General features: G+C 42.7%; 1 protein-coding gene across 2 annotated transcripts in view; it reads left to right on the top strand.

Annotated features, from left to right (window-relative positions):
• Phf20 (PHD finger protein 20) overlaps positions 1–24,429 on the top strand; it is a 95,575-nt gene that overhangs the window by 16,952 nt on the left and 54,194 nt on the right. For both annotated transcript variants that reach the window (XM_038329727.1, XM_038329726.1), the window contains exon 2: positions 2,804–2,918. In XM_038329727.1, coding sequence (XP_038185655.1) covers positions 2,836–2,918 — 83 coding nt within the window. In that variant the 5' untranslated portion in view covers positions 2,804–2,835. The remainder of the gene's footprint in view (positions 1–2,803; positions 2,919–24,429) is intronic.

Raw genomic sequence — 24,429 nt, 5'->3', positions numbered from 1 at the left:
TATGCCTTTATTATTATTTATTTATTTTTCTCTGAGACAGGGCTTCACAATGTAGTCTTGGTTGGTATTGAACTTTCAGTGATCCTCCTGCCTCTGCCTTCCTTTGATTTCACATGTGTTAACACACCAGACTTGATGGCCTACTCTTTTTCTTTTGCTGTGCTGGGACAGGGCCTTGAGCACTATAGAATTCATTTAGTAAAGTCTGGCCTAGAACTGGAAGTTGAAATGTAGCTGAGCATAACCTTGAACTCCTTTATTTATTTACTCTTTTTGAGATACAATAAATCGGTCTCTGTAGCTCCGGCTGTCTTGAAATTCACAGATATCAGCCTGCCTCTGCCTCTGGAGTGCTGGGATTGAAGTTTAGTTAAACTGGACTCATGAGATAGATCAAGCTGGCATCATATTCTTTGTGTTCCTTCTACCTCAGCTTCTTGAGAACTAGGATTTTGGTGGGTGCCAGAATGCCTGGCTTGCCTTTTTTTTTTAAGGATTAATTTTTATGTATGTGTGTATGTTGGTGCCTGTGGAAGCTAGAGGAGGGCGTTGGATTGCCTAGAGCTGGGGATACAGGTGGTTGTAATCTGTCTGACGTTGGGAACTGAACTTTGGTCCTCAGAAAGAACAGCATGTTAATCAGGCCCTCCTCCTTTTATTTATTTAGTTTTTTTTGTTGTTGTTTGGTTTTTCAATATGTGGTTTCTTTGTGTAATAGTCCTGACCGTTACACAAAATTCACTCTATAGATCAGGCTGGCTTTGAACTCACAGTTTGGTCTGCTTCTGCCTCCCAAGTGCTGGAATTAAAGGCATGTGCTACCATTGTCCTGCTTTATTTAGATGGTTTGTGAGTCAGGGTTCTCTGTGTAGACCTGGCTGTTTTAGAACTCACTCTGTGGACTAGGCTAGTCTTGAGTCCAGAGATCCACCTGCTCTGGAGTGCTGGGATTAAAGGCACAAACCACTGTAGGCTGAAGTTTCTGTCCCTCAGGCCACTCCCAGGTAGCCAACATGGAGGCTTAATATTAATTATAAATGCTTAGCCTATAGCTCATGCCTTCTCTCAGTATGGCATGTCTATCTTGCTTCTCTCTGCATCTGCTGGTGGCTCCAGAGTCCTTCATCTCAGAATTCTCCTAGTCTGACTCTCCTGCCCAGCTATTGGCCAGTCAGCCAATACATCCACACAGTGTAAAGGAATATTCCACCGCATACCACCACGCTCAACTTTATTTAGTTACTTGAGCTCACTTTATTTATATTTATTTGACTCTCACTGTGTAGTAATGACTGCCCTGGAACTCACAGAGACCTACCTGCCTCTTCTTCTGGAGTGTTAGATTAAAGGTGTGCACCACCCTGACATCCACCCGCTTCTTTCTTTTAGTAGTGGAATGGAACTCAGGACCCTTGTGTAGCAAATACAAGGCAAGTGCTTTAGTACTTGCTGAGGTGTGCATGCAGCTCTAGGACTCTCTGTTTCTTTCTCCTTGTTCTTTTTATCGTAAGGTCTCTTGTAGCTAAGGCTGGCTACAAACTCCCTAGGTAAGAGAATGACCAGAAACTTTTTTTTTTTTGAGCAAGAAAAATAGAGTTTATTTTATGTGTATCAGTGTTTTGTTTGAATGCATGTCTGTGTACTGTGTACGTGCTTGTTTCTTGCAGAAGCCAGAAGAGGGTGTTGGGGGGTCTCTGAAACATGAGTTACAGAAGGATGTGAGCTGCCATGTGGGTGCTGGAAATTGACCCCAGGTCCTCTGAAGGAGCAGCCATTGGCCTTAACCACTGAGCCATATTTCCAGCCCTGGAAAGAAACAGATTTATTTATTTTTTTATTTATCTTTTAAAAAAATACTGTGTTCTGCCTGCATGTATGAATGTATGCCAGAAGAAGCTACCAGATCTCCTTATAGAGGGTTCTGAGCCACCATGTGGTTGCTGGGAATTGAACTCAGGACCTTTGCAAGAGCAGCCAGTAAGTACCCTTAACGTCTGAGCCATCTTTCCAGCTCAGAAACAGATTTATTAAAGAAAAGTAAGGAAACATCTTGAGAGTGACAGATTGACAAGGGAGGAATACTAACCCTCTGCCTTTACTTGCTTTGAGTATAGGCGGGCCACCATGCCTGGCTTTATTGGGTGCTGGGAATCCAACATAGAGCCTTATGCATGCTAGGTAAGCACTCTACCAGCTAAGTTATGTCCTCAGCCCTGCAACCCGTCTACTTTTCCAAAAGTAGGGTCAGGTGCCAGCTTTCATTCTTGCTTTGTTGTTCAGGGTTGGTATCAGGGGTCCTCTTTCAGCTTCCAGGGAGCCAGCACTACAGGCCCAAGCCGCCATTATTGGCTCATATCTCAGCTTATATTTGCTTCCTTTCTAGCATTTCACTTTTTATAGCAATTGCAGCTTGAATTGATTTCTCTTTATTGGCTGAAGGCTCCTTGAGGGTAAGAACTGTTCGCCTTTAGGTCTTGACTAAATCTCTGAATAAATATTTGTTGAATGTGTCATTGAGTAGTTGAATTCGATCACGAGAGCATCAGAGGTGAGCCTTAGAATCCTTGCTGAGAGAGCCCTCCGAGTTTTCAGAGCTCACAGGCTACCCACAGTGGAGGAGTGCTGCTAGTGGGCGCACCCGATAGAAGGGGAGGCGCCAGAGAGGGCGCTGACAGGGTCATTGAGCTTGGTGTTTTGAATAATGCCTGCTTTTTTTTTTTTTTTTTTTTTAAATGTGTGGTGGTGATGCTACACGCTGGGCAGACTTTCCCAAGTTTCATCAATATTTAATTGGCTTTTTCAGGAGAATAAAAGCAGCCCTGTTGATGACTGAAAATGACAAAGCATCCACCTAACAGACGAGGAATCAGCTTTGAAGTGGGAGCCCAGTTGGAAGCTCGGGACCGTTTAAAGAACTGGTACTTTTATGTTTTCTTGTCCTGCTAATTAAAGCATTTGAGGGAGGGAGTCTCACCAGAACCGATAGAGCCGGTGCCTGTGGTGTGTTCTCTGGCTTTCCGGCTTCTTCAGTCTCGGAAGATGTAGGGAAACTAAAGTTTAGAAAACAGGTCCAACCTTTCTCTTTGATAGGGGGATCCCTGGGTCACACTTGTTCCCCCCTTTTTCTATTTGATGAAGAGTTACAGGAAAGTGGAGCAGGGATTGTCCTGGGAAGAAACGCTTTCTCCCTCCTGGCTGCTTGTCTGAAAGAGGGGCAGAAGGCAGATGGAGATGAGGGATGGATGGCGATAACACCCATGTCACAGCCCCTCCTCTTTCCTGGGGGCGGTGTGGGTCTCCCTTCAGGATAATTAGATTGAGATGCTGAGGGTTTTGACTGCATTGCTGAATTTTGTTTGTTTTGTGTGACAAGGTGTCTGGTAACTAAGGCTGACCTTGAATTGATAGAGTAGCCTCCTAAATGCTGGAATTACTGTGACTGACTTGCTTTAATTGCCTTTTGTCCTCTGGCTGTCAGATACTTTGAATGTTCTATAAATGTGGTCACTGGTAATGTTGGCATCTGGGGATTATTCTAAGAGTCATATTGAATATTTGGAGAACAGTCTTCAAAATTAAACATATGGGCTTGGTGACATATACCTGTAATCTCAGTAGCTGGGAGGCTAAGGTAGAAAGGTTACTGAGAACTGGAATAGAGCTTGGCATAAAGAGTTCCAGGTCAACATAAGCTACAGAGTGAAATCCTGACCTAAAAAATCCAAACTAACCAGCTAAGATTCAGGTTCAGTTGGTAGAGTTGTTTGGCATGCACAAATTCCTGGGTTTGATTCCTATCACTGGATAAATAGAGGTGGAGAAGTAGAGGTGGGGGTATCAGAGGTTCAAGGTTATTTTACCTACTACATAGTGAATTTGAGGCAAGCTATGATTATGTGAAACCCTGCCTGAAAAGAAGAAAAAGAAAAACAGGACCGCTACAAAGATGTAGTTGAGGACATCCTAGAATTTGGTTATTTCTTAGAACACAAACCTTTTGAGTGTTTGTAACAAAGAGCTTTAGCCCTTGTGATAGTTACCTCAGAACAGACTGACTGACTTCTGTGGTGTAGGAGAGTCAAAGGAAAAGACTGGGCCAGAAACTGTCCGTGCTATTAGGATCGAAGACCCTGGGACTGGAGAGTGAGTTTAGTGAGAGAATGCTTGTTTGGTATAGGTGAGGCCCTGAGTTCAGTCCCTAGTACCTCAGAAATAAAATGTAGTTTGGTTGCATTTATACTGGTTGTGAACAGAATTACTGATTCTATAATTTTTTTAAATATTGGTTTCAGCTACTTATGTATTTTTTGTGTGGGGGTAGTGTATGTATATATGTGCATGTTTTTAAGTGCATTTGCTTATGTGTGCATGTATGGTGGTCATTTGCCTGTATATGCATGTGGGAGGAAGATAAATGGATTCCTCTAACACTGCCCACCTTATTTTTGAGACAATCACTCATTGAACCTGGAACTTGTTATTTTGACTGAACTGACTGGCCAGGGAGGCACCATGATCTGCCTGTCTCTTTCCCCTCCCCAAGTAATGGGTGCCGTGCCTAGTGCTGGGGATTTAAACCCAGCTCTAATGTTTGTATAGCAAGCCCCTTTTCACTGAACCATTTTCCCAGCCTTTCTGGCCACCAAGAGTAAATGGAGATTGAACCCAGGATTTGTGTATATTAGACAATTGTTCCTTCTGTTCCAAGCCTGTGTTTCTGGTTTTGTTTGCTTTCTACTGCTGTGATAAACACCTTGACCAAAAACAACTCAGAAAGGAAAGGCTTTCATGTCTGGATCATAGTTCATCCCTGAGAGAACTCAAAGCAGGAACTTAAGCAAGGCAGGAACCTGGAATCAGGAACTGGATGATGTAGAGATCACAGAGGAACTCTGCTTACTGGCTTGCTCCTAGAGGCTACTTAGTTTGTTTTCTTACACACCCTGCCCAGGGATGGCATGGCCTAAGTGGGTAGGATTGTCTTACATAAATTGTTAATCAAGAAACGCCCTCACATACTTGCCTAACAGGCCAGTCTGATGGAGGAATATTTTTGACTGAGGTTTCTTTTTCCAGATGTTGACAAAAAACTAACCAGTACAATTTTTTAAATTTATTTTTTCTTTATTATTCGTGTGTGTATCTAAGCTCAGGTCTGCTGTGCACATCTGTGTGTTTGCAGAGGTCAGAGGACAACTTGTGGGAGTCACTTCTTTTACTGCAAGATCAGAGAAGTGCAGGTCATGAGGGATACAGCAGGTGCTTTTATGAATTAAACCATCTTGCTGACTCTGGTTTTCACATTTTTGTTCATTTGTTTGTTTGAGACAGAGTTTCTCTAGAACTCAGAGATCTGGCTTCCTCTGTCTCCCCAGTATTGGAATTAAAGATGTTTACTACCATTTCTGGCTTTGGTTTGGCTTTTTTTTTTTTTTTTAATTTTTTTAATGAGCTTAGGTATTTTTCTGGCATGTATGTATGAATGACTGTGTGAGGCTGTTAGATACCGTGGAATAGGAGTTACAGTTGTGAACTGCCATGTGGGTGCTGGGAATTGAACCCAGGTCCTCTGGAAGAGCAGCCTGTGCTTTTAACCACTCTAACCCCAGTTTTGACATTTGTTTAAGATCTGCTTTTACTGGGTGTGATGATGTATGCCTGTGTTTCCAATACTTAGGCTAAGACAGGAGGATCCATCAGTAGTTTAAAGCTAACCTGAGGCTACCTGAGATCTTTTCTTCATAACTAATAACCCAAAAATAAAAATGTTACTGTTAGTATTAGAGATCAAGGGATCAAGGGAAGCCTTTTTTTTTTTTTTTTTTTTTAAAAAAGGGTCTGACTATACAGGCCAAACTGGTCTTAAACTGACAGAGATCTTCCGGTCTCTGCCTCCTGAGTGCTGGGATTAAACGTGTGTGCCACTCTCCCACCCTGGCAACATTTTAATTTTTAATTTGAAAAAAGAAATCAAGATACAGGTAGAGCTAATTATAGTTTACTTATCTATCAGAATCAGTAAATGCATTTTTGTTTAATTTGCTTAAATTTTTTTTTTTTTTTGAATCAAGGTCTTATCCTCCTTCAGCCTTCTGAATTCTGGAATTTGTTGCTTTAAAAATATATTTATTTATCTTTAAAATTTTTAAAGTATTACTTTATGTGTATGAGTTTTTTGGCTGCATGTCTGTTTGAGTTCCACATATGTGCCCCAAGGAGGTCAGAAGAGAGAGGGATCCCTTGGAACAGAGTTATAGAGTTGTGAGCCACTCTGTGGGTGCTGGGAATCTACGGGTTCTCTGCAGGAGCAGCCAGTTCTCTTAACTGTTCAATCAGCTCGGTTTTATTTGTGTATGTGTGTACCTGAGTGTATATGTGCAACACGTGTGCAGAAACCTGTGGAGGTCACAAGAGGCGTTGTAAGTCCAGCGGTGGTGGTGCACATCTTTAATCCCAGCACTCGGAAGGCAGGTGAATCTCTTTGAGTTCAAGCCCAGCCTGGTCTACATTGTGAGTTCCAGGACAGGCACCAAAACTACACAGAGAAACCCTGTCTCAAAAAACAAAAACAAAAAAAAAATCAATTCCTTTTATTTGTTTGTTTGTTGTGTGTATAAGTCAAAGGACAACTTGAAGGAGTACTTTCTCTCTTTTTACTGTGTGGATGGAACTCAGTCATCATGCTTGGTGGCAGCACCTTTAATCCATTGAGCCATCCTGTTGGCCTTTTTATTTTTAAATTATTATCATTATTACTATTATTATTATTATTATTTTATTTTGCCAACAAGGTCTTAATGTGTAATTATGGCTGTCCTGAACTTGTGATTCTCATGTGCCATCTCCTAGGTGTTGGTATTATAAACGTGGCCATTCTGTCTGGTTTATGCTGAGTGGAAGATCTAACCTAGAGTTTTGTGCATTCTAGACAAGCACTCTACCAGCTGAGCTAATTCCCAGACCCAGTTATTTGCTTTTAATATAGCAACCTTTATATCAGGCAGTGGATAGAATACTCTCTTGCTTGCTTTGGGTCTTATCTAGGAGACCATTGGAGACTAAGGGGCCACTGGTGCCTGGAGTGGGCTTTTAGTGGAGTCTGTTCTGTGTCAAGGGACAGCATAGGGTCTCAGGAAAAGGCACACTGGAGCCGGGAGTAAAGCTTAATTGAACATTTGGGCACAAGCAGAGGCTAAGGAAGTGGGGCGGGTGTTGTACCTGGTGTCAGTTGGTTGACTAGGTCGCTTGGGTGCAGGTGACTACTTAAAGTAAGTCCTTGCATCATGCCAGATAAGTTTACTGTCTTGTTTGCCCTTCCAAATGTCAATAGCAAGTCAGTAGAACAGCCTGTGAGCTTCAGATTATGGTTGATCACACTGTTTAAAATCCCTGTCTGGTACCGGGTGCACACCTTTAATCCCAGTACTCCAGAGGCAGAGGCAGGTGAAATCCGTTAGTTCCAGGATTGCTAGGGCTACACAGAGAAACCCTGTCTTGAAAAACAAAAACAAACATCTGTGTCAGGTACAGTAAGAAATGGCTGTTGTTTTGAGCAAGGTGCTCTGGATTCGGGTCTAAAATTAGCTCCCATTACTAGCCTAGTTTCCTTGGTTAAATTACTTTATTTCCCTAGTCTCAAGTTTCCATATAGGCAGAATGAGGAAATCCAGTTGATTGTTCCTTGGATTAGGTAGGATCATGCCCTAGTATCTGATTTTTTTTTATATTAGCAAGGAAATACATAATCATTATTATTGTTTTGAGATAGGGTCTTGTACTGTAGTTCAAGCTATCTTCCAACTCACTGTGGTCCTCCTGGCTTTGGTGTGGTAGTGTTTACTGTTGCTGTTGTTTTTGAGATAAAATCTCACTGTAGCTCTGACTGGCCTGCAACTCACAGAGATCTGACTGCCTCTCCCTCCCAAGGGCTGGGATTAAAGGTGTGTATCACCACACACAGCAGTTTTTATTATCATTATTATTTTATTATATCGTAAGGATTTATTTGTTATTTTTTATTTATGTATATCGGGGTTTTGCTTGCATGTGTGTCTGTGAGAGAATGCCAGATCCCCTGGAACTGGATTTTCAAACAGCTGTGAACTGCCATGTGGGTGCTGGGAACAGAACCTTGGTTCTTTGGAAGAACCGCCAACCACTGAGCCATCTTAATTGCCGAGCCATCTGTCCGTCCCCTATTTTATTACCTTTTTTGTCTTGTGAGTGTGCACATGTTTAGGGAGGTCAGAGGACAGTTTGTAGGAGTCATTTCTCGCCTTCTACACTGTGGGTTCTGGGCATTATGATTTTCATTATAGGTTGGATTTCTACTTTTTAACATCTGCAAGATGCATTCTGACAGTGTTCCCTGGCCCAACATTTAATTGTTTGCGTATATCATTGCCTTTGAATGCTTTGGTGTAGATGGAAGTCGTTGTGCTGTGAGCTTCATGGCAGGGTTTCTGCCAGGTGGAGTGTGTGTTTTTTAAATAAGTTTAGTTGTTGTTTCTTTCCTTTCTTCCTATACTGCCCGGGCTGGACTAGGCTAGTCACCCTCCTGACTCAGTTTCCTATGTGCTAGGATTACAGTTATGAACTACCTACCATACTTCAGTAACCTATTAATTTTGACACAGATTCTTGACAGCACTCCCTCCACCCCGCCTCCCCTGGAGAATTCACATAACCCTGAAGCTACTCACCCAGGAGGCTGAGGTGGCAGGTTGGATGTTCAATGCCATCCTAGGCTACAGAGGAAGCTCAAGGTAGCCTGGGCTGCATAGCAGGATTCCTTTCTCAGAAAACAGCAATAATCACCAAACCAAACCCAAAGAAGCCAGAAGAGGGCTCAACAGTTGAGATCTTGTCTAGAATGCTTGAGCTCTTGGTTTAATCCCCAGTACAGAAAGAAATAAATAAAGCAAGAGTGTAATTGGACAAAATTACAAATTTACTTTAAACTTTTATGCTTGTTTTTTGAGACAGGGACTCATTCTGTAGCCCTGGCTAGCCTGGAACTCATAGAGGTCCACCTGCCTCTGCCTTTGCCTCAAGTGCAGGAATTAATTAAAGGTGTGCATGGGCGTGTCTTGTTCATTTCATAAGCCAGCCAGGGAGACATGACAGCAGAATAGCTGGTTCATGCAATGCACTTCATCTTAAGATCTCTGTTTTAGGATTAAGGCTTGTAGAACTTCATTATTGTGCCAGTTGAAACTGGGCTGTGTGGGAAATCTATTATAGTTCCAATCTTGGTTTCTTAGATCCATCTTGGTGACCTAGGACTTTACTGTGAGTGGCTCCATTTTGATGTTTTTTTTTTTTTTTTTTTTTTTTTTTTTTTTTTTTTTTTTTTGGTTTTTCAAGACAGGGTTTCTCTGTAGCTTTGGAGCCTGTCCTGGAACTAGCTCTTGTAGACCAGGCTGGCCTCGAACTCACAGAGATCCACCTGCCTCTGCCTCCCGAGTGCTGGGATTAAAGGCGTGCGCCACCGCCGCCCGGCCTTCATTTTGATGTTAAGGTCAGGCAGGCTGTTGCAGCCTCATGCCGTGACTTAGTCTAAAACAATGGCCTCCTGTAACTTTTGTGTAGCAGATGGTGTTGACAGAGTAGAAGAGGGAGATTTCTCAAGACAGAGTTACCACCAGAAGAGCCTCCCCTTCCAGAAGTCTTGCTTATTATCTCTGCTCCTTGGTCCCTGCCTGCCAGCAGCTGGCCAGCAGCCAGGGAGTTGTGCTGGCTCAGAGGCACCCACCCACAGCTGTGGGACTGGAGTCAGTTACTAGCAGAAGATGAGAATTTGATAGATGTGTTTTCAAGTCATCCGAAGGTAAACTATCTGCTTTGTTCTCTGATATCTCAGAGCTAAGGGCCTTGTATTTCACTGCTGCATCTGTGCCCTTAGGTCAGAGAGAAAAAATTTTCTTCAGTGCTAGAGATTAAATGCAAGGTCTCATACATGCTAGAAAATACTCTACTATTGAGCCGTCCTCCATTCATCCTGTTTCTAATGTTGCAGAATTAGATAGCTTATTTATAATAATTTTTCTCAGTAAGCTAAGGGGATGTTTACGGTTTTGATTTTTTTACATTCATTTATGTGTGCGTATGTTTGTGTCCGTGTGTTTCGTATGTGTGCACATTTGTGAAGGTGTGCCACAGTACACATGTGGAGGTAAGAAGACAATTTGCAGGAGTTATTTCTCTCCTACCATATGTGTCCTAGGGACCCAGCTCAGATTTCAAGTTTGGCAGCAAGTGCTCTTAACCAATTGTGCCACCTAAGTAACTCTAGAAATGAGGTAAGGGGGCTGGAGAGGTGGCTCAGTGGGTACTAGTACTGGCTGCTTTCCCCAAGGATCTGAGATTGGTTCCCAGCAAACACTTTGAGTGGCTCACAACTGCTTGTAACTCAGTTCAAGGGGATCCTAAACCCTTCTAACCTCTGTAGGTACGGCACCTAAGTGACATATACACGTACATACACATAAACATACATGTAAATAAAAATAAATGAGGGACTAAACAAGAATCACAGAGGTAAAAAATTCTTCCCCAAATTACAGAATGAGTAAGTGGTAGAGCTGGGACTTGAACCTCTGTTGATCTGACTCCAGAGGCACACTATACTTCTAGGTGTATTCCTCTGCCTATTTTTGGATGTGCCTACTACTTTGCTTAGGAATAAAAAGGTGGGAGGCATAAAAAAATAAGAAAGTTAATTATAGTTTTTCTTTCTTTTTTCTTTTTCTTTTATTTGAGGGGGGAAGGGTGTTCCAGACATGGTTTCTCTGTGTAGCCCTGGCTGACCTGGAACTCCCTTTAGACCAGGCTGGCCTCAAACTCAGAGATCTTTCTGCCTCCACCTTCTGAGTTCTGGGACTTAAGTTTGAGCCACCACCACTCAATTTAATTATATTTTCAATCTCTGTGGACAGTAGAGCACGTGGGGAAACACACAGAGGGGAACACACACAACAGGTTGTGGTTGGATGCTTCATGTATAGTCTTCAGTTTAGTTTTGTCTGTGTTGCTTATGCAGAGGCCTGGGTCTGCCTCATCTTAGCATTGCCTGTGTGTTAGACAGACAGCAGTAGTGACAACTAGTCGTGTTGCAGGTTTGCTCTTGACAGGTCTGAGGCTTATTGACCCCAGTGGTTCTTCATGGGCTGTCTCATTTAATTCTCCACAGAAATGCTAACTGTGTACTGGAGGTATAGAGCTCACTGGTAGAGTGCATATTTAGACTATCCAAGCCCAGGTTTCAATCTCTAGATCTAAAATAAGACATAAATAAAATAAAGGCTTATTTGGAATTGAGTTTCAGAGGGGTAAATGACTTTAGACACAAACTTCTTTTTTTATACTTTTTTTATTGATATTTATTGAGCTCTACATTTTTCTTTGCTCCCCTCCCTGTCTCTCTCCTTACCCCTCCAATCCTCCCCCAAGGTCCCCATGCTCCCAGTTACTCAGGAGACCTTGTCTTTTTCTACTTTCTACTTCCCATGTAGATTATATCTATGTAAGTCTCTCTTAGTGTCCGCATTGTTGTCTAAGTTCTCTGGGATTGTGGTTTGTAGGCTGGCTATGAGTGAGTACATGTGATAATTGTCTTTCTGTATCGGGGTTACTTCACTCAAAATAATGTTTTCTAGCTCCATCCATTTTCCTGCAAAATTCTAGCTGTCGTTGTTTTTTCTGCTGTGTAGTACTCCATTGGATAAATGTACCACATTTTTCTTATCCATTCTTTGGTTGAGGGGCATTTAGGTTGTTTCCAGGTTCTGGCTATGACAAACAAAGCTGCTGTGAACATAATTGAGCACATGTCCTCGTGGCACGATTGAGCATCCTTTGGCTATATACCCAAAAGTGGTATTGCTGGGTCTTGAGGAAGGTTGTTTCCTAATTTTCTGGAGAATCGCCACACTGACATCCAAAGGGGTTGTACCAGCTTCCATTCCCACCAGCAATGCAGAAGTGTTCCCTTTTCCCCACAACCTCTCCAGCATAAGTTGTCATCAGTGTTTTTGGTCTTGGTTATTCTTACAGGTGTAAGATGGAATCTCAGAGTTGTTTTGATTTGTATTTCTCTTATGACTAAGGATGTTGAACATTTCCTTAAGTGTCTTTCAGCCATTTTAGATTTCTCTGATGAGAGTTCTGTGTTTAGGTCTGTACTCCATTTTTTTAATTGGATTATGTGATCTTTTGGTGTCCAATTTCTTGAGTTCTTTGTATATTTTGGAAATCAGACCTCTGTCTGATGTGGGGTTAGTGAAGATCTTTTCTCATTCTGTAGGCTGTTGTTTTGTCTTGTTGACCGTGTCCTTTGCTTTACAGAAGCTTTTCAGTTTCAGGAGGTCCCATTTATTGTTTATCTCAGTGTCTCTGCTGCTGGGGTTCTATTTAGGAAGTGGTCTCCTGAGCCAATGCGTTCAAGTGTACTTCCCACTTTCCCTTCTATAATCTTCAGTGTGGCTGGCTTTATGTTGAGGTCTTTGATTCATTTGGACTTGAGTTTTGTGCATGGTGATAGATATGGGTCTGTTTTCATTTTTCCACATGTTGATATCCGGTTATGCCAGCACCACTTGTTAAATATGCTTTTTTCCATTAGATATTTTTTGTTTCTTTATCAAAAATCAGGTGTTCAAGATGTGTGGATTGATGTCCGGGTCTTCTATTTGGTTCCATCGGTCCTCCTGTCTGTTATTATGCCAATACCAGGCTGTTTTCAGTACTGTAGCTCTGTAGTAGAGTTTGAAATCAGGGATTGTGATGCCTCCAGAAGTTCTTTTATTGTACAGGATTGTTTTGGCTGTCCTGGTTTTTTTTTTTTTTTTTTTTTTTTTTCTTTTTCAAATGAAGTTGAATACTGTTTTTTTGAGGTCTTTGAAAATTTTTGCTGGGATTTTGATGGGAATTGCGTTGAATTTAGACACAAACTTCTTACTGTTGAGTCTAGGACTCACTGTTTGATCTCAGTGCTCTGGGGGCCTTGTGGATTTGTTTGTAAATCACCCACAAAAGATTTTTTTTTTCAGAATTTAGCGTTCCAAAGAAATAAAACAATTGATATTTTTACTTCTTTGGAGTCAGGAGGGGAACTGGCCCCAAATTTACTGAGATTCTTCTGCCTCTGCCTCTGCCTCCCAAGTGCTGGGATTGAAGGGATGTACCACAGCATCTGGATTGGAGTTAGTCATACAAAATAGTTGATGGGCAGAGGTGTAGCTTAGTGACAAGACACTTTTGTGGCATGCAGGAAGCCTGGGTTTGGAGGCCTGCAGTGAGAAAAAAGCAGCTCAAATACTAAGCTGGAGGGAGTGGTCACTCCTGTAACACCAGCATTGGGAGACGGAGGCAGGAGGATTGTCAAAAATTCAAGGTCATGTTGGGTTATATAGTAATTTTCAGGCTAGCTTACAAGACTCTTTCAAGAAACAAAATTCAAGCCAAAAGAGATTCTAATTTTGGAGCTGCTGCTTCTGGGCGAATGTCTCTGTGAGAAAGAAATTCTGCCTACCCTGTTCAGTCCCAGACTTGTGCAGATAAACTTGCTAAGTTGACAGGCTTCGGTTTCTTAGTCAAGTTGCTGGATGGAATAGAAAGTGCTTGCTCTGCTTGATGCTTCCCCTTCTTCCTGTCATCTGTCCACAGTGCACCATCTGTCCCAGCAGCAGGCTGGCCTTCCCTGTTCTCACAGTGAGGTAGCAACTCTGTCTGGTGCCTTCCTGGTCCTTCTGCCACATTCTTCTCTACTGTATTTCTAGTTAAGTGCTCATAGTTTGTTTCATGTACAAAGAATTAAAAAGTCTGATTTTGCAATTTTTTTCCTTTTTAAATTGGTGTGTGTATGTGCACTGTGTGTGTGTGCTTGCTCTCGCATGTACACAGTATCACAGCATGCATATGGAGGTCAGATTACTGATGACTTTGAGTAGTCAGTTCTCTCCTTCCACCATGTTGGAATAGGGGCTCTCTTGTTTCTGACATTCTGCATGCTCCAGGCTAGCTAGCCCAAGAGCTTATGGACTGTTCTTTCTCAGCCTTTCACCTTACCACAGAAGTGCTGTACTTACAGATATGTCCTACCACATCTGGCATTTTTATACAGGTTCCAGGGCTCAAACTCAAATGTTCAGGTTTGTTTTATCATTGAGCTAAACTAAACCATTTAGTTTTTTTCTTTAATTTTTATTTTTTAATTTTTAAAAATTTTATGTGTATGTGTATTTTTTCCCCTACATATGAGTCTTTGCCTGCCACCCTCAGAAGTAGGAAGCAGCTATCAGATCTCTTGGAAATGGAGTTACAGAAAGTTATGAGCTTCTCATGGGTTCTGGAACTCAAACCTGGGCCCTCTGGGAGAGCATCTAATGCTCTTAACCATTCAGCCATCTCTCCAACCCCTGCTATCTCTTTTTATTAGAATTCTTTCCACTGGTCATGTTTTGGTGTGTGGCTTCTACTTCTTTTGAAAGACAGGGTATTACTATGTGGTCATGGTTGGTCTTGAATGAAAATTGCAATTGTCACCAGGTGGTGGTGGCACATGCCCTTAATTTCAGCACTCAGGAGGCAGAGGCAGGTGGATCTCTGTGAGTTCGAAGCCAACCTGGTCTGCAGAGCGAATTCCAGGACAGCCAGAGGTACAGAGAGAGACTGTCTTAAAAAAACAAAAACAAAAACCAAGAGCCGGGCGGTGGTGGCGCACGCCTTTAATCCCAGCACTCAGGAGGCAGAGGCAGGCGGATCTCTGAGTTCGAGGCCAACCTGGGCTACAAGAGCTAGTTCTGGGACAGTCTCCAAAAGCTACAGAAGAAACCCTGTCTCAAAAAACCAAAAAACAAACAAACAAACAAACAAAACATTGCAGTTCTTTTAGTATTCCAAGGCCCATTATTACAGATGTGTGCTATCTTGCCTGGCTTCTCTTCACTTGTATTGTGTATTTTTTTTAATTATGTGACTATGTGTGCCTGTTAAGTGCAGGTGCCTGAGGAGGCCAGAAACATCAGATCCCCTGGAGCTGAAGTCATATACAGATGGTTATGAGCTGTCCAACATGGTAGTGGGAACCAAACTCCAGCTCTCTGTATAAGAACAGTATGTGCTCCTTACTGGTCAGCCATCTTTCCGTCTTCCCCCACCGTTCTTTTCTTTCTTTTGTTTTTTTAAAGGTGAACTAATGTTTTCATTTGTTCATTGCTTGCCTTTGAGGTATTCTTCAGCGACATCTTTCCCTTGATTCTATGTCATGGTACTTCACCACAGCATAGCTGCAACCAGTCTCTTCACAGGGCTTCCTATCTGGGTCAGTTTTGCACAGGCTTGTCCATTCCTTTAGGTTCTTTTTTTCATCAGTTTTAATTAGGTTATTTGGTGTTTAGAACAAAGGATCTCCCCACACTTACATAATGTAGGCTTATCACAGATGGGTGCAAGCACACAAAGATAAACTGGGTGCTTGTCCAAGAGTTGGCAGCTTTGTGAATTCACATATCCAGTAGCAATGCCCCCTCTTTAGCCCTGGTGGTGGGTTAGGGGAGAAGCCGAATCTTGAAAATACCTAAGCTTATGCTATTGTATGACTTGGCGATGGCAGACTTCATTTCTTATGCTGTTTCATTTATTTATTATTTTAAAGCAATCTTTCTTTTCTAAGAATTTTGTATATGTTTGTGTACTTATGTGTGTGTGAGAGCAGAGTGAACATAGATTTATTATGGCAAAGTGAGGAGGATCTCCCTAGTGGGAGGGGCTACAAAGAAGGATTACCTTCCGTTCTGAGTTTTCCACAAACATATATCAAATAGCATTACACTGATGGCTGTGGAGAGAACAGAACACACAGATCCCTGATGAAGTTGAGAGATACTCAAGGATTTGCTATTGGCCTTAATGGTCAATTGTTGTTAATCATAGGATCTTAGGATTCCTGCCTTTGCCAATTGCTCAATTTATTCAGTGATTTACTCTGTGCCAAGCCTAAATCTAAAAACTTTGCATGGAACACCATACAGTACTCTGAGTTGCCTACTTTTTTTTTTCTTTTGATTTTTTGAGACAGGGTTTCACTGTGTAGCTCTGTCTATCTTGGAACTTGCTTTGTAGACCAGGCTGGCCTTGAACTCAGAGAGATCCGCCTGCCTGGGGTTTGAAGGCATGGACCCAGCTAAGTTACCTACTTTTATTATGCACATGCACATTTTATGTATGAGGCAACAGGCCCAAAGCATGTGACTTAAGGTACATGAAGTTACAATTAGTTAAGTGCTAAGTGTGGGATCTATTTCTTTTTCCTTCTTCCCTCCTTTCTTTCTTTTCCCTTCCTTCCTTCCTTCCTTCCTTCCTTCCTTCCTTCCTTCCTTCCTTCCTTCCTTCCTTTTTTTTTTTGAGACAAGGTTTCTCTTTATAACAGTTGTGGCTGTCCTTGGCTCACTTTGTAGACCAGGCTGGCCTCAAACTCACAGAGATCTGATGGCCTCTGCCTCCCAAGTGCTGAGGTTAAATATTTGTGCTACCATTGCCCAGTCAGTGATCTATTTCTTATTTATTTGTATTGAGGGTCTCATGTAACCCAGGCTGGCCTTGAATTTACCATGTAGCAGAGGATGCCTCCTGACCTTCCTGCCTCCGTTTCCCAAGTGTTGGGATTGTAGGTATGAGTCTTCATGCCCTGCTTGAACTTGGGATTTTAATATAGATAGTTTTAACTGGCCACAGTGGTGCACACTTAGAGTCCTAGTGTTCGGAAGGCTGAGGTAGGATGGTTGCTGGAAGTTTGAGGACAGCCAGTGCTACAAAGTAAGACTTGCCTTGAAAAGTAAAAAAGGGAGTTCGAGGCCAGCCTGGTCTACAAGAGCTGGTTCCAGGACAGGCTCTAGAAACTACAGGGAAACCCTGTCTCGAAAAAACCAAAAAAAAAAAAAAAAAAAAAAAAAAAAAAAAAAAAAAAAAAAAGTAAAAGAGGGCTGGAGCTTTAGCTCTCTGAGGATTGGACATAGAAAACAACATTAGCAGTAATAAGTAGTCTGGCTTCTGAAACGTACCCGTGGCATGACTACTTTTATTATTATTATTTAAAAATATTTTTTTAAAAAGATTTATTTATTTATTATGTATACAACATTCCTTCCATGTCTGCCTGCATGCCAGAAGAGGGCACCAGATCTCATTACAGATGGTTGTGAGCCACCATGTGGTTGCTGGGAATTGAACCCAGGACCTCTGGAAGAGCAGTCAGTGCTCTTAACCTCTGAGCCATCTCTCCAGCCCGAGTACACACATCTTAAGCTGAGGCTGGAGGACCTTTTACATACAGACATGTACCATGCTTGGGATGATATTGGATCCCTCAGAAGACTGCTTGCTGCCTCACTGAGTTGCATAGCTCCTCCGTCCCCAGAAGGAAGCTTTTATGTAGCCCTCCTTTTCAAGTGAGTCCTGGAGGCACCAGCAGCTGTGTGTGTGTGTGTGTGTGTGTGTGTGTGTGTGTGTGTGTGTGTGTGTGCGCGCGCGCCTATATTCAGAATCTTGATTGCAGGAGTTGAGGACATGGAGGGTCTGACATAACCGAGGTCACAAGGCAGTTATGACTGAGGGAGAAGGGCCAGGATTGAAGGGTATTTTAAGGAAGTGAGACAAGAGGATGAGATGGTTTCAGGACATGAGAGTGAGAGCTGGGAGAGGCAGAAGGACATCAGCAGTGTTCTGAGCTTGAGAACCCCGTATGCTAGGAGAGTATAGAAAGAGAACTGAGCAGGAGTGGTGGGAGAAGGGGCTGGCAGGGGAGGTTTAAATAGAAGAGAGATTCAGATCCTTGGTGGGAGTAGGCAAATGATACTGTTTGTTTGGTCTCTTTTTGTTTTGTTTTTGTTTTTCTTTTTTAAGACAGGATCTTCTCTGTGCAGCCCTGGCTGTCCTGGAACTCACTGTGTAGTCCAGGATGCCCTCAAACTTAAGAGATCTATCTGCCTGCCTGCCTCTGCCTCCTGAGTGCTGGGATTAAAGGCATGTGCCACCATTGTCTGACTCTCTGCTAACTCAGTGCTAACTCAGGCCTGTGGGTGGTACTAATGGGAGGATCTCAGGGCTTGCTGTACTATACTGAGCAGTGCTGATGAGTGGATAGAGTGGAAAGATGGATTCAGGATCAAGACCCTTCCTGAATTGAAGCTATCAGGTGTTGATTAGCAGAGCTGGGAAAGGAGTGAGGAAGGCTGTCCCCCAAAACAGTAGAGTTTTCCCAAAGCTGGCCCTTTCTTTTTGCCAAATATATCTTCCATCCCCATCCTTTCTCCAGCAAAGGTTGCTGATGGCTTGGAGTGTTGCTTTTGTGCATAGAAATGCCTGGCTTCTGCTGTGTGTTCTAAGCCAGGAATAGAGGCATGCTTGGATTTCTGAAGCACAAGGAGTTGCTATATGTTTGCAGAAAGATTATTTATGTAAGGAACAGTCTGGAAGCAGCCTGGATACCCAAATCCAGGACAAAAAAAATGAAGCAAATTCTGGGGTAGCCACTAGATAGAGTACTAGGTAGCTATGAGGAGAGGTCCTCTGTGGATATGTCTGTCACTACTGGGTAGCTGCGAGGACAGACTGGCTATGTATGTGTTACTACTAAGTTATATACATGTGATTTCATAACATGAGTGTCCTCGATGGATTCAGCTGTTGCAGGAGTTACATGCTGATCTTGGTGTACTCCTGCTAGTCACTGAGTTTTCTTTTCCTCAGATGTAAAATGGATGTAGTGATGGTAATGATTGCTAAGTCCTCATGGGACTGTGGTAAAGTCATGTGAGATTCCTTACATAAGGGTCCTTTGTGAACTCTGTAGCAAGCCGTGCACATGAGTGTTGTTGTTTTTGCTTTTGTGTTTTAGAGGTCTCACTATATAGTGTTGGCTGGCCCAGGACTCAGTCTGATGATCAGGCTGGCCTCGAATTCTGCCTCCCAAGTGCTGGGATTAAAGGCATTCACCACCATGTCCTGTTGTATTTTTATTGTTATTATTAAATTAAAAAGATTGCTCTTTAAACCTAGCAATTGGGAGGCAGAGGGAAATGGATCTCTCTGAGATTGAGGCCAGCCTGGCCACAAAGAGTTTCAGGACAGTCAGGACTGTTACACAGAGAAGCCCTGTCTCAAAAAATAAAATCAACAATAACAACAACAAAACTAGTTTGTGTATTTGGAGAGAACAAGTTGCAGGTGTTATTTTTCTCCTACTATTATGTGGGTCCCAGGAATGTAGCTCAGGGGTCATGCTTAGTGGGAAGACCGTTCTCAGTCTGCTAAGTCATAGTCATCTTGAGGGCCTTTGTTTGTTTTTGAGATAGAGTTTCACTTGCTCTGTAGTCCAGGCTAGCCTCAAAATCCGGGCAGTCTTTTTGTCTCAGACTCTCCCGTGCTAGGATTGTAAGTATGAGCCACTACACCCAGTTTACACATGTGTTATTCATAGTTCATGATTTTTGTTTACTCCAGGAATTATAAACCAGTGACTGTTATCAGTTGGAGTAGGTCCCAATGTTTTTGTTTTTCATCTTTGCAGCACCGGGAATGGTGCCCAAGGGATTGCATGGGCTAATGCATGTGCAACTGGGCCACATACATCCCTGGAGTAGGCGTTCCAAAGGAAATCCCCACCCCACACCTCCTTTAGGTCCTTCCTTCACTCTCCACCTTGCTGGGTTTTTTTTTTTTTTTTTTTTGTGTTTGAAGTTCATGGGTGTGGGCGGGACCAGACCCCCACCAGCATTGCCAGTTGCTCTTCTGTGAGCAAACCTGAGCATCAATCAAGCCAGCCTTCCTTGGGATTGGGAGCCTACTGTATGAACAAGTCAGCATTGTATCCCTGAACTAGACCTGGCTGCTTCTGCCTGGCTGGAGATGCCTGTGGAGTCAGCCTTTCCCAGTAGTTGGCAGAAGCTTTGGGTGTCGTCCTCCCTCCCCCCACCAGCCCTCTCCTTTCCTTGGTGGGTTTGTCTGGTAGCTTTCAGAAGTGTTTCTCAAACTGGAAAACCCCAGGTCTGGAGCCTCCGACTTACAGTCTCTACTTTTAGAAAACCACAGAGTCCTGCAAATGCTATGTTGTTAGTTCTTAATTGTATTTTAACAAGTCTTCTTAGAATTTAGTGGTTTGAGGTTTGAAACAAGGTTAAACATTTATTTTCCTCCAAGTTTCTGTGGGTCAGAATTCAGCTAACTGGGAGGTTTGGGTTCAGCCTTGCAGTTGAAAGTGGCTTATTCATAGAGTCGGGACTGTGGTGTGGTTCTTGAGGGGACACCTTGATTCCCCACCATATAGGCCTTTCCATAGGAATTTATACTGTTTTCACAATGTAGTACCTGGTTGTTCTTGCCCTTCCCCAATGGGAACCCAAGAAAGACTATATAGGCAAAAACAACAGTACTGTATGTACTAAAATACATATAATTTGCTGGGTGTGGTGGCACATGCCTGTAATCTCAGCCCTTAGAGGGCAGAGGCAGGAGGCCAGCCAGATCAGTTCTCCGACAGGGCTACACAACAAGACCCCTCCAACCCCCCTCCCCCCGCCAAAAAATCCCAAGAAAATGAGTTGATTATGTGCTCTCCAATATTTAAGTTTTAGGGATTAACTCAGGTTTTTGGGCTTGGCAGCAAGTGCCTTTACTGACTCAGCCATCTCAACAGTCCCAGGTTACTTTTTGACCATTTTAAATTTGTAGTTCTATAATATTCATTTATTTTATGGTGAAGATGTTTAGAATTAGGCAGTGTAAGGCACCTAAATGGTGAGATGAAAATTATCTCAACTATAAATCAACATACAGTAAACATGCAGGACCTATTATTTACTTTATAATGTGTGGGTGTTTTAACTGCATCTATATTTGTACACCATGCCACTTGTGTGCCTGGGGCCCACAGAGACCCTCAGATCCCCTGGAGCTGGAGTTACAGATGGTTGTGAGCTGCTGAGTGAGTGCTGGAATTGAACCATTGTCCTCTGAAAAGCACGAGTATTTATCCAGCACCAACAGGAACTTTGTGTGACCCAGCTTTGAAAGTCCCACACCATTCCTTCTGCCATATTCAAGGAGCGGATAATGAGACACCACGTTTTGAAGGCAGGGGTGTGCACCTTTTGTCATAGGTTCTGTTTTCCTCTGGTGTGAGAGCTTAGGTAGTGAAAATGTTGCGTGTTCAGATGACTCCTGTGCTTTTGGTGTCCATTTACAGTCTTGATGATTTATCTCTAGTCTGTTCTGAATACTGGCTCAAGGTCAGATTAGAAGAATATGTGGGCACCCTGGCTCTAGGGCCTGGCTGTTCTGTTCTGCCTGACATTGAGTTCAGTTACCCTTCTGCCTCTGGAGCATCAGGAAACAGGATCTCTCAAAGTCCATGTGCATGTATTTTAATATCAGAGGGTGTTTTATCATGCTTTCTTTGAAGAAAGCTTATATTTCCTCTCTCACACTCACACATACAGGAGACAGAGAGAGGAATAGTTGTACAAGTAGGGAGACAATTTAAGGACCATTGGGAAAGAAAGCCAACTTTGTATGAAGAGGGTTTGGGGACTGGCAATCCTTCTGGGAAAGGTAGCTGAGTTGTTAGATTAATTTTTCTGCTTTGGTCCTAAGTAGAGGAATTAAGTTATAAATGATTGTGGAATCGTACTATGCTTGACTCCTGCTACCCAAAGATTACAGTATGTTTTAGAAGGGGCTAATGCCTGCAGCTGTTTTCACCTTTGTAGTGTTCTTTAAGATGAGTCTGTTCTGCCGTGTATGTTCGCCAGGTTTTGGGTTTCATAGAACGGAGCTTCTTCATGCTTTAAAAATTACAATGAAAGTAGTGGTTAAAAGCAAAGTCTTCCCTATCTTAAGCTCGCAGATGTTTTGAAGTCATTGCAGTGGCTGTTGGGAAGAGGTCACACGCAGGTTGATTGCAGACAGTTGCTTCAGTTGTTCTTGATTATGTGCTGGTGATGTGGCTTCTTGAACTTTTTTTATGTTTTCTTTTTTATTGATATTTATTGAGCTCTACATTTTTCTTTGCTCCCCTCCCTGTCTCTTCCCTTCCCCCTTCAACCCTCCCCCAAGGTCCCCATGCTCCCAGTTTACTCAGGAGACCTTGTCTTTTTCTACTTTCTACTTCCCATGTAGATTAGATCTATGTAAGTCTCTCTTAGTGTCTGCATTGTTGTCTAAGTTCTCTGGGGTTGTGGTTTGTAGGCTGGCTTTCTTTGCTTTATGTTTAAAAACCACCTATGGCCGGGCGGTGGTGGCGCACGCCTTTAATCCCAGCACTCGGGAGGCAGAGGCAGGCGGATCTCTGTGAGTTCGAGACCAGCCTGGTCTACAAGAGCTAGTTCCAGGACAGGCTCCAAAGCTACAGAGAAACCCTGTCTCGAAAAACAAAAACAAAAACAAAAACAAAAACAAAAACAAAACAAAACAAAAAAACCACCTATGAGTGAGTACATGTGATAATTGTCTTTCTGTATCTGGGTTACTTCACTCAAAATAATGTTTTCTAGCTCCATCCATTTTCCTGCAAAATTCTAGCTGTCGTTGTTTTTTCTGCTGTGTAGTACTCCATTGGATAAATGTACCACATTTTTCTTATCCATTCTTTGGTTGAGGGGCATTTAGGTTGTTTCCAGGTTCTGGCTATGACAAACAAAGCTGCTGTGAACATAATTGAGCACATGTCCTCGTGGCACGATTGAGCATCCTTTGGCTATATACCCAAAAGTGGTATTGCTGGGTCTTGAGGAAGGTTGTTTCCTAATTTTCTGAGAAATCGCCACACTGACATCCAAAGGGGTTGTACCAGCTTCCATTCCTACCAGCAATGCAGAAGTGTGGGGTTACAAAGGCAGTTCAGTGACTCGTAGTTACATTTTGAACCTGGACATACCATCTTCCTTTTCCTGTCGGTGAATGGAACACTCACAACTCACCTGCTAATTCCTAGCCCCTCCAGCCTCCTTGTAGCTGACCAATTGTTGAGGCTAAGCCTGATGAATTATTTGGTGAAAGCAGTTATTATCACTAATCTGGAGTTCAACCTGATATCTGAAGCTTAGTCAGCTACTGAGTCTAGTTTGCCTTGAGGGTGGGGATGTGTGCGTTGGTATGGGTGTGTGTCAAAGCACGCATGTATATGTTCTCTTTGGGGGCCTGTAGTTGACTGACTACATCAAAGGCACTTAATAAAGCCCTGTGATTGATGAAACTAAGCTGTGCCCAAGGCAGGCAACTGTGATCTTCTAAGTTCTACTGGATCAGTCTAATATTAAGTCCTACTGAGTCGATGTTCAAGATGGTCACTACTGCTTCCTGTTTTCTTGACACACAGATAGGTCCCCTCACCCAGAGTGACTTGCATCTTGTCACTTATTTTTTTTTTTTTTTTTTTTTGGGGTTTTCGAGACAGGGTTTCTCTGTGGCTTTGGAGCCTGTCCTGGAACTAGCTCTTGTAGACCAGGCTGGTCTCGAACTCACAGAGATCCGCCTGCCTCTGCCTCCCGAGTGCTGGGATTAAAGGCATGCGCCACCACCGCCCGGCTTGTCACTTATTTTTAATTCTTATTTTAAAAATATATATTTATTTAATATTTTGTTTTTCAAAACAAGGTTTCTTTGTGTGTCCCTGGCAGTCCTAGAACTCACTCTGTAAACCAGCCTGCCCTTGAACTCAGAGATCCACCTGCTTCTGCCTCCCTGCTGGAATTAAAGGTGTGCACCACTACTTCCTGGCTTTATTTTATTTTGTATGGGTATGTGTGCACCTGAGTGTGTTTTAAGCCAATGGAGGAGTTTGCAAGGTCAGAAGAGGCACATTGGATCCTCTGGAACTGCAGTTCTAAGTTGCTATGTGCTCTTATCCGCGGGACAGTTTTTCTAGCACCAGTTCTGTCACAGAAGACAGAAGCTCTTTCAGGAAAGTGTCCCTTGACTACTGTTGAGTTTCCTGGAGAGTTGTCTGTAGGTCTGCAAACAGTTGGAATACCCCAGCACAATACACTTTTCTTATAATTCTAACACTTGAAAGGTAGACTGCAAGTTCAAGGCAGCCTGGCAATTGTATAAAACAACAACAGAAACACTTTCTCTATGAATTTGAGGCCAGCTTGGATCATTCCAGGCCAGTTTAGTCTGCATAGTGATCTCTGTCTCAAAAAAGAAAAATTTTAATTATGGTTGGAGAGATGGCTCAGTAGTCAAGAGACTGGCTGCTCTTCTGCAGGACCTGGGTTCAATACTAGCATCGATATGGCAGCTAACAACTATAATTCCAGTTCAGGGGATCTAGTACTAGTACTCTTTTCTGACATTCATGAGTACCAAGTGCATATGGTACACACAGAGAGATATGTGTGGGCAACACCCATACACATAAAATAAAAAGAAATA

This window comes from Arvicola amphibius, chromosome 5, assembly GCF_903992535.2.
Source record: "Arvicola amphibius chromosome 5, mArvAmp1.2, whole genome shotgun sequence".
Taxonomy (NCBI): domain Eukaryota; kingdom Metazoa; phylum Chordata; class Mammalia; order Rodentia; family Cricetidae; genus Arvicola; species Arvicola amphibius.
This window is presented reverse-complemented; position numbering and strand designations above follow the sequence as displayed.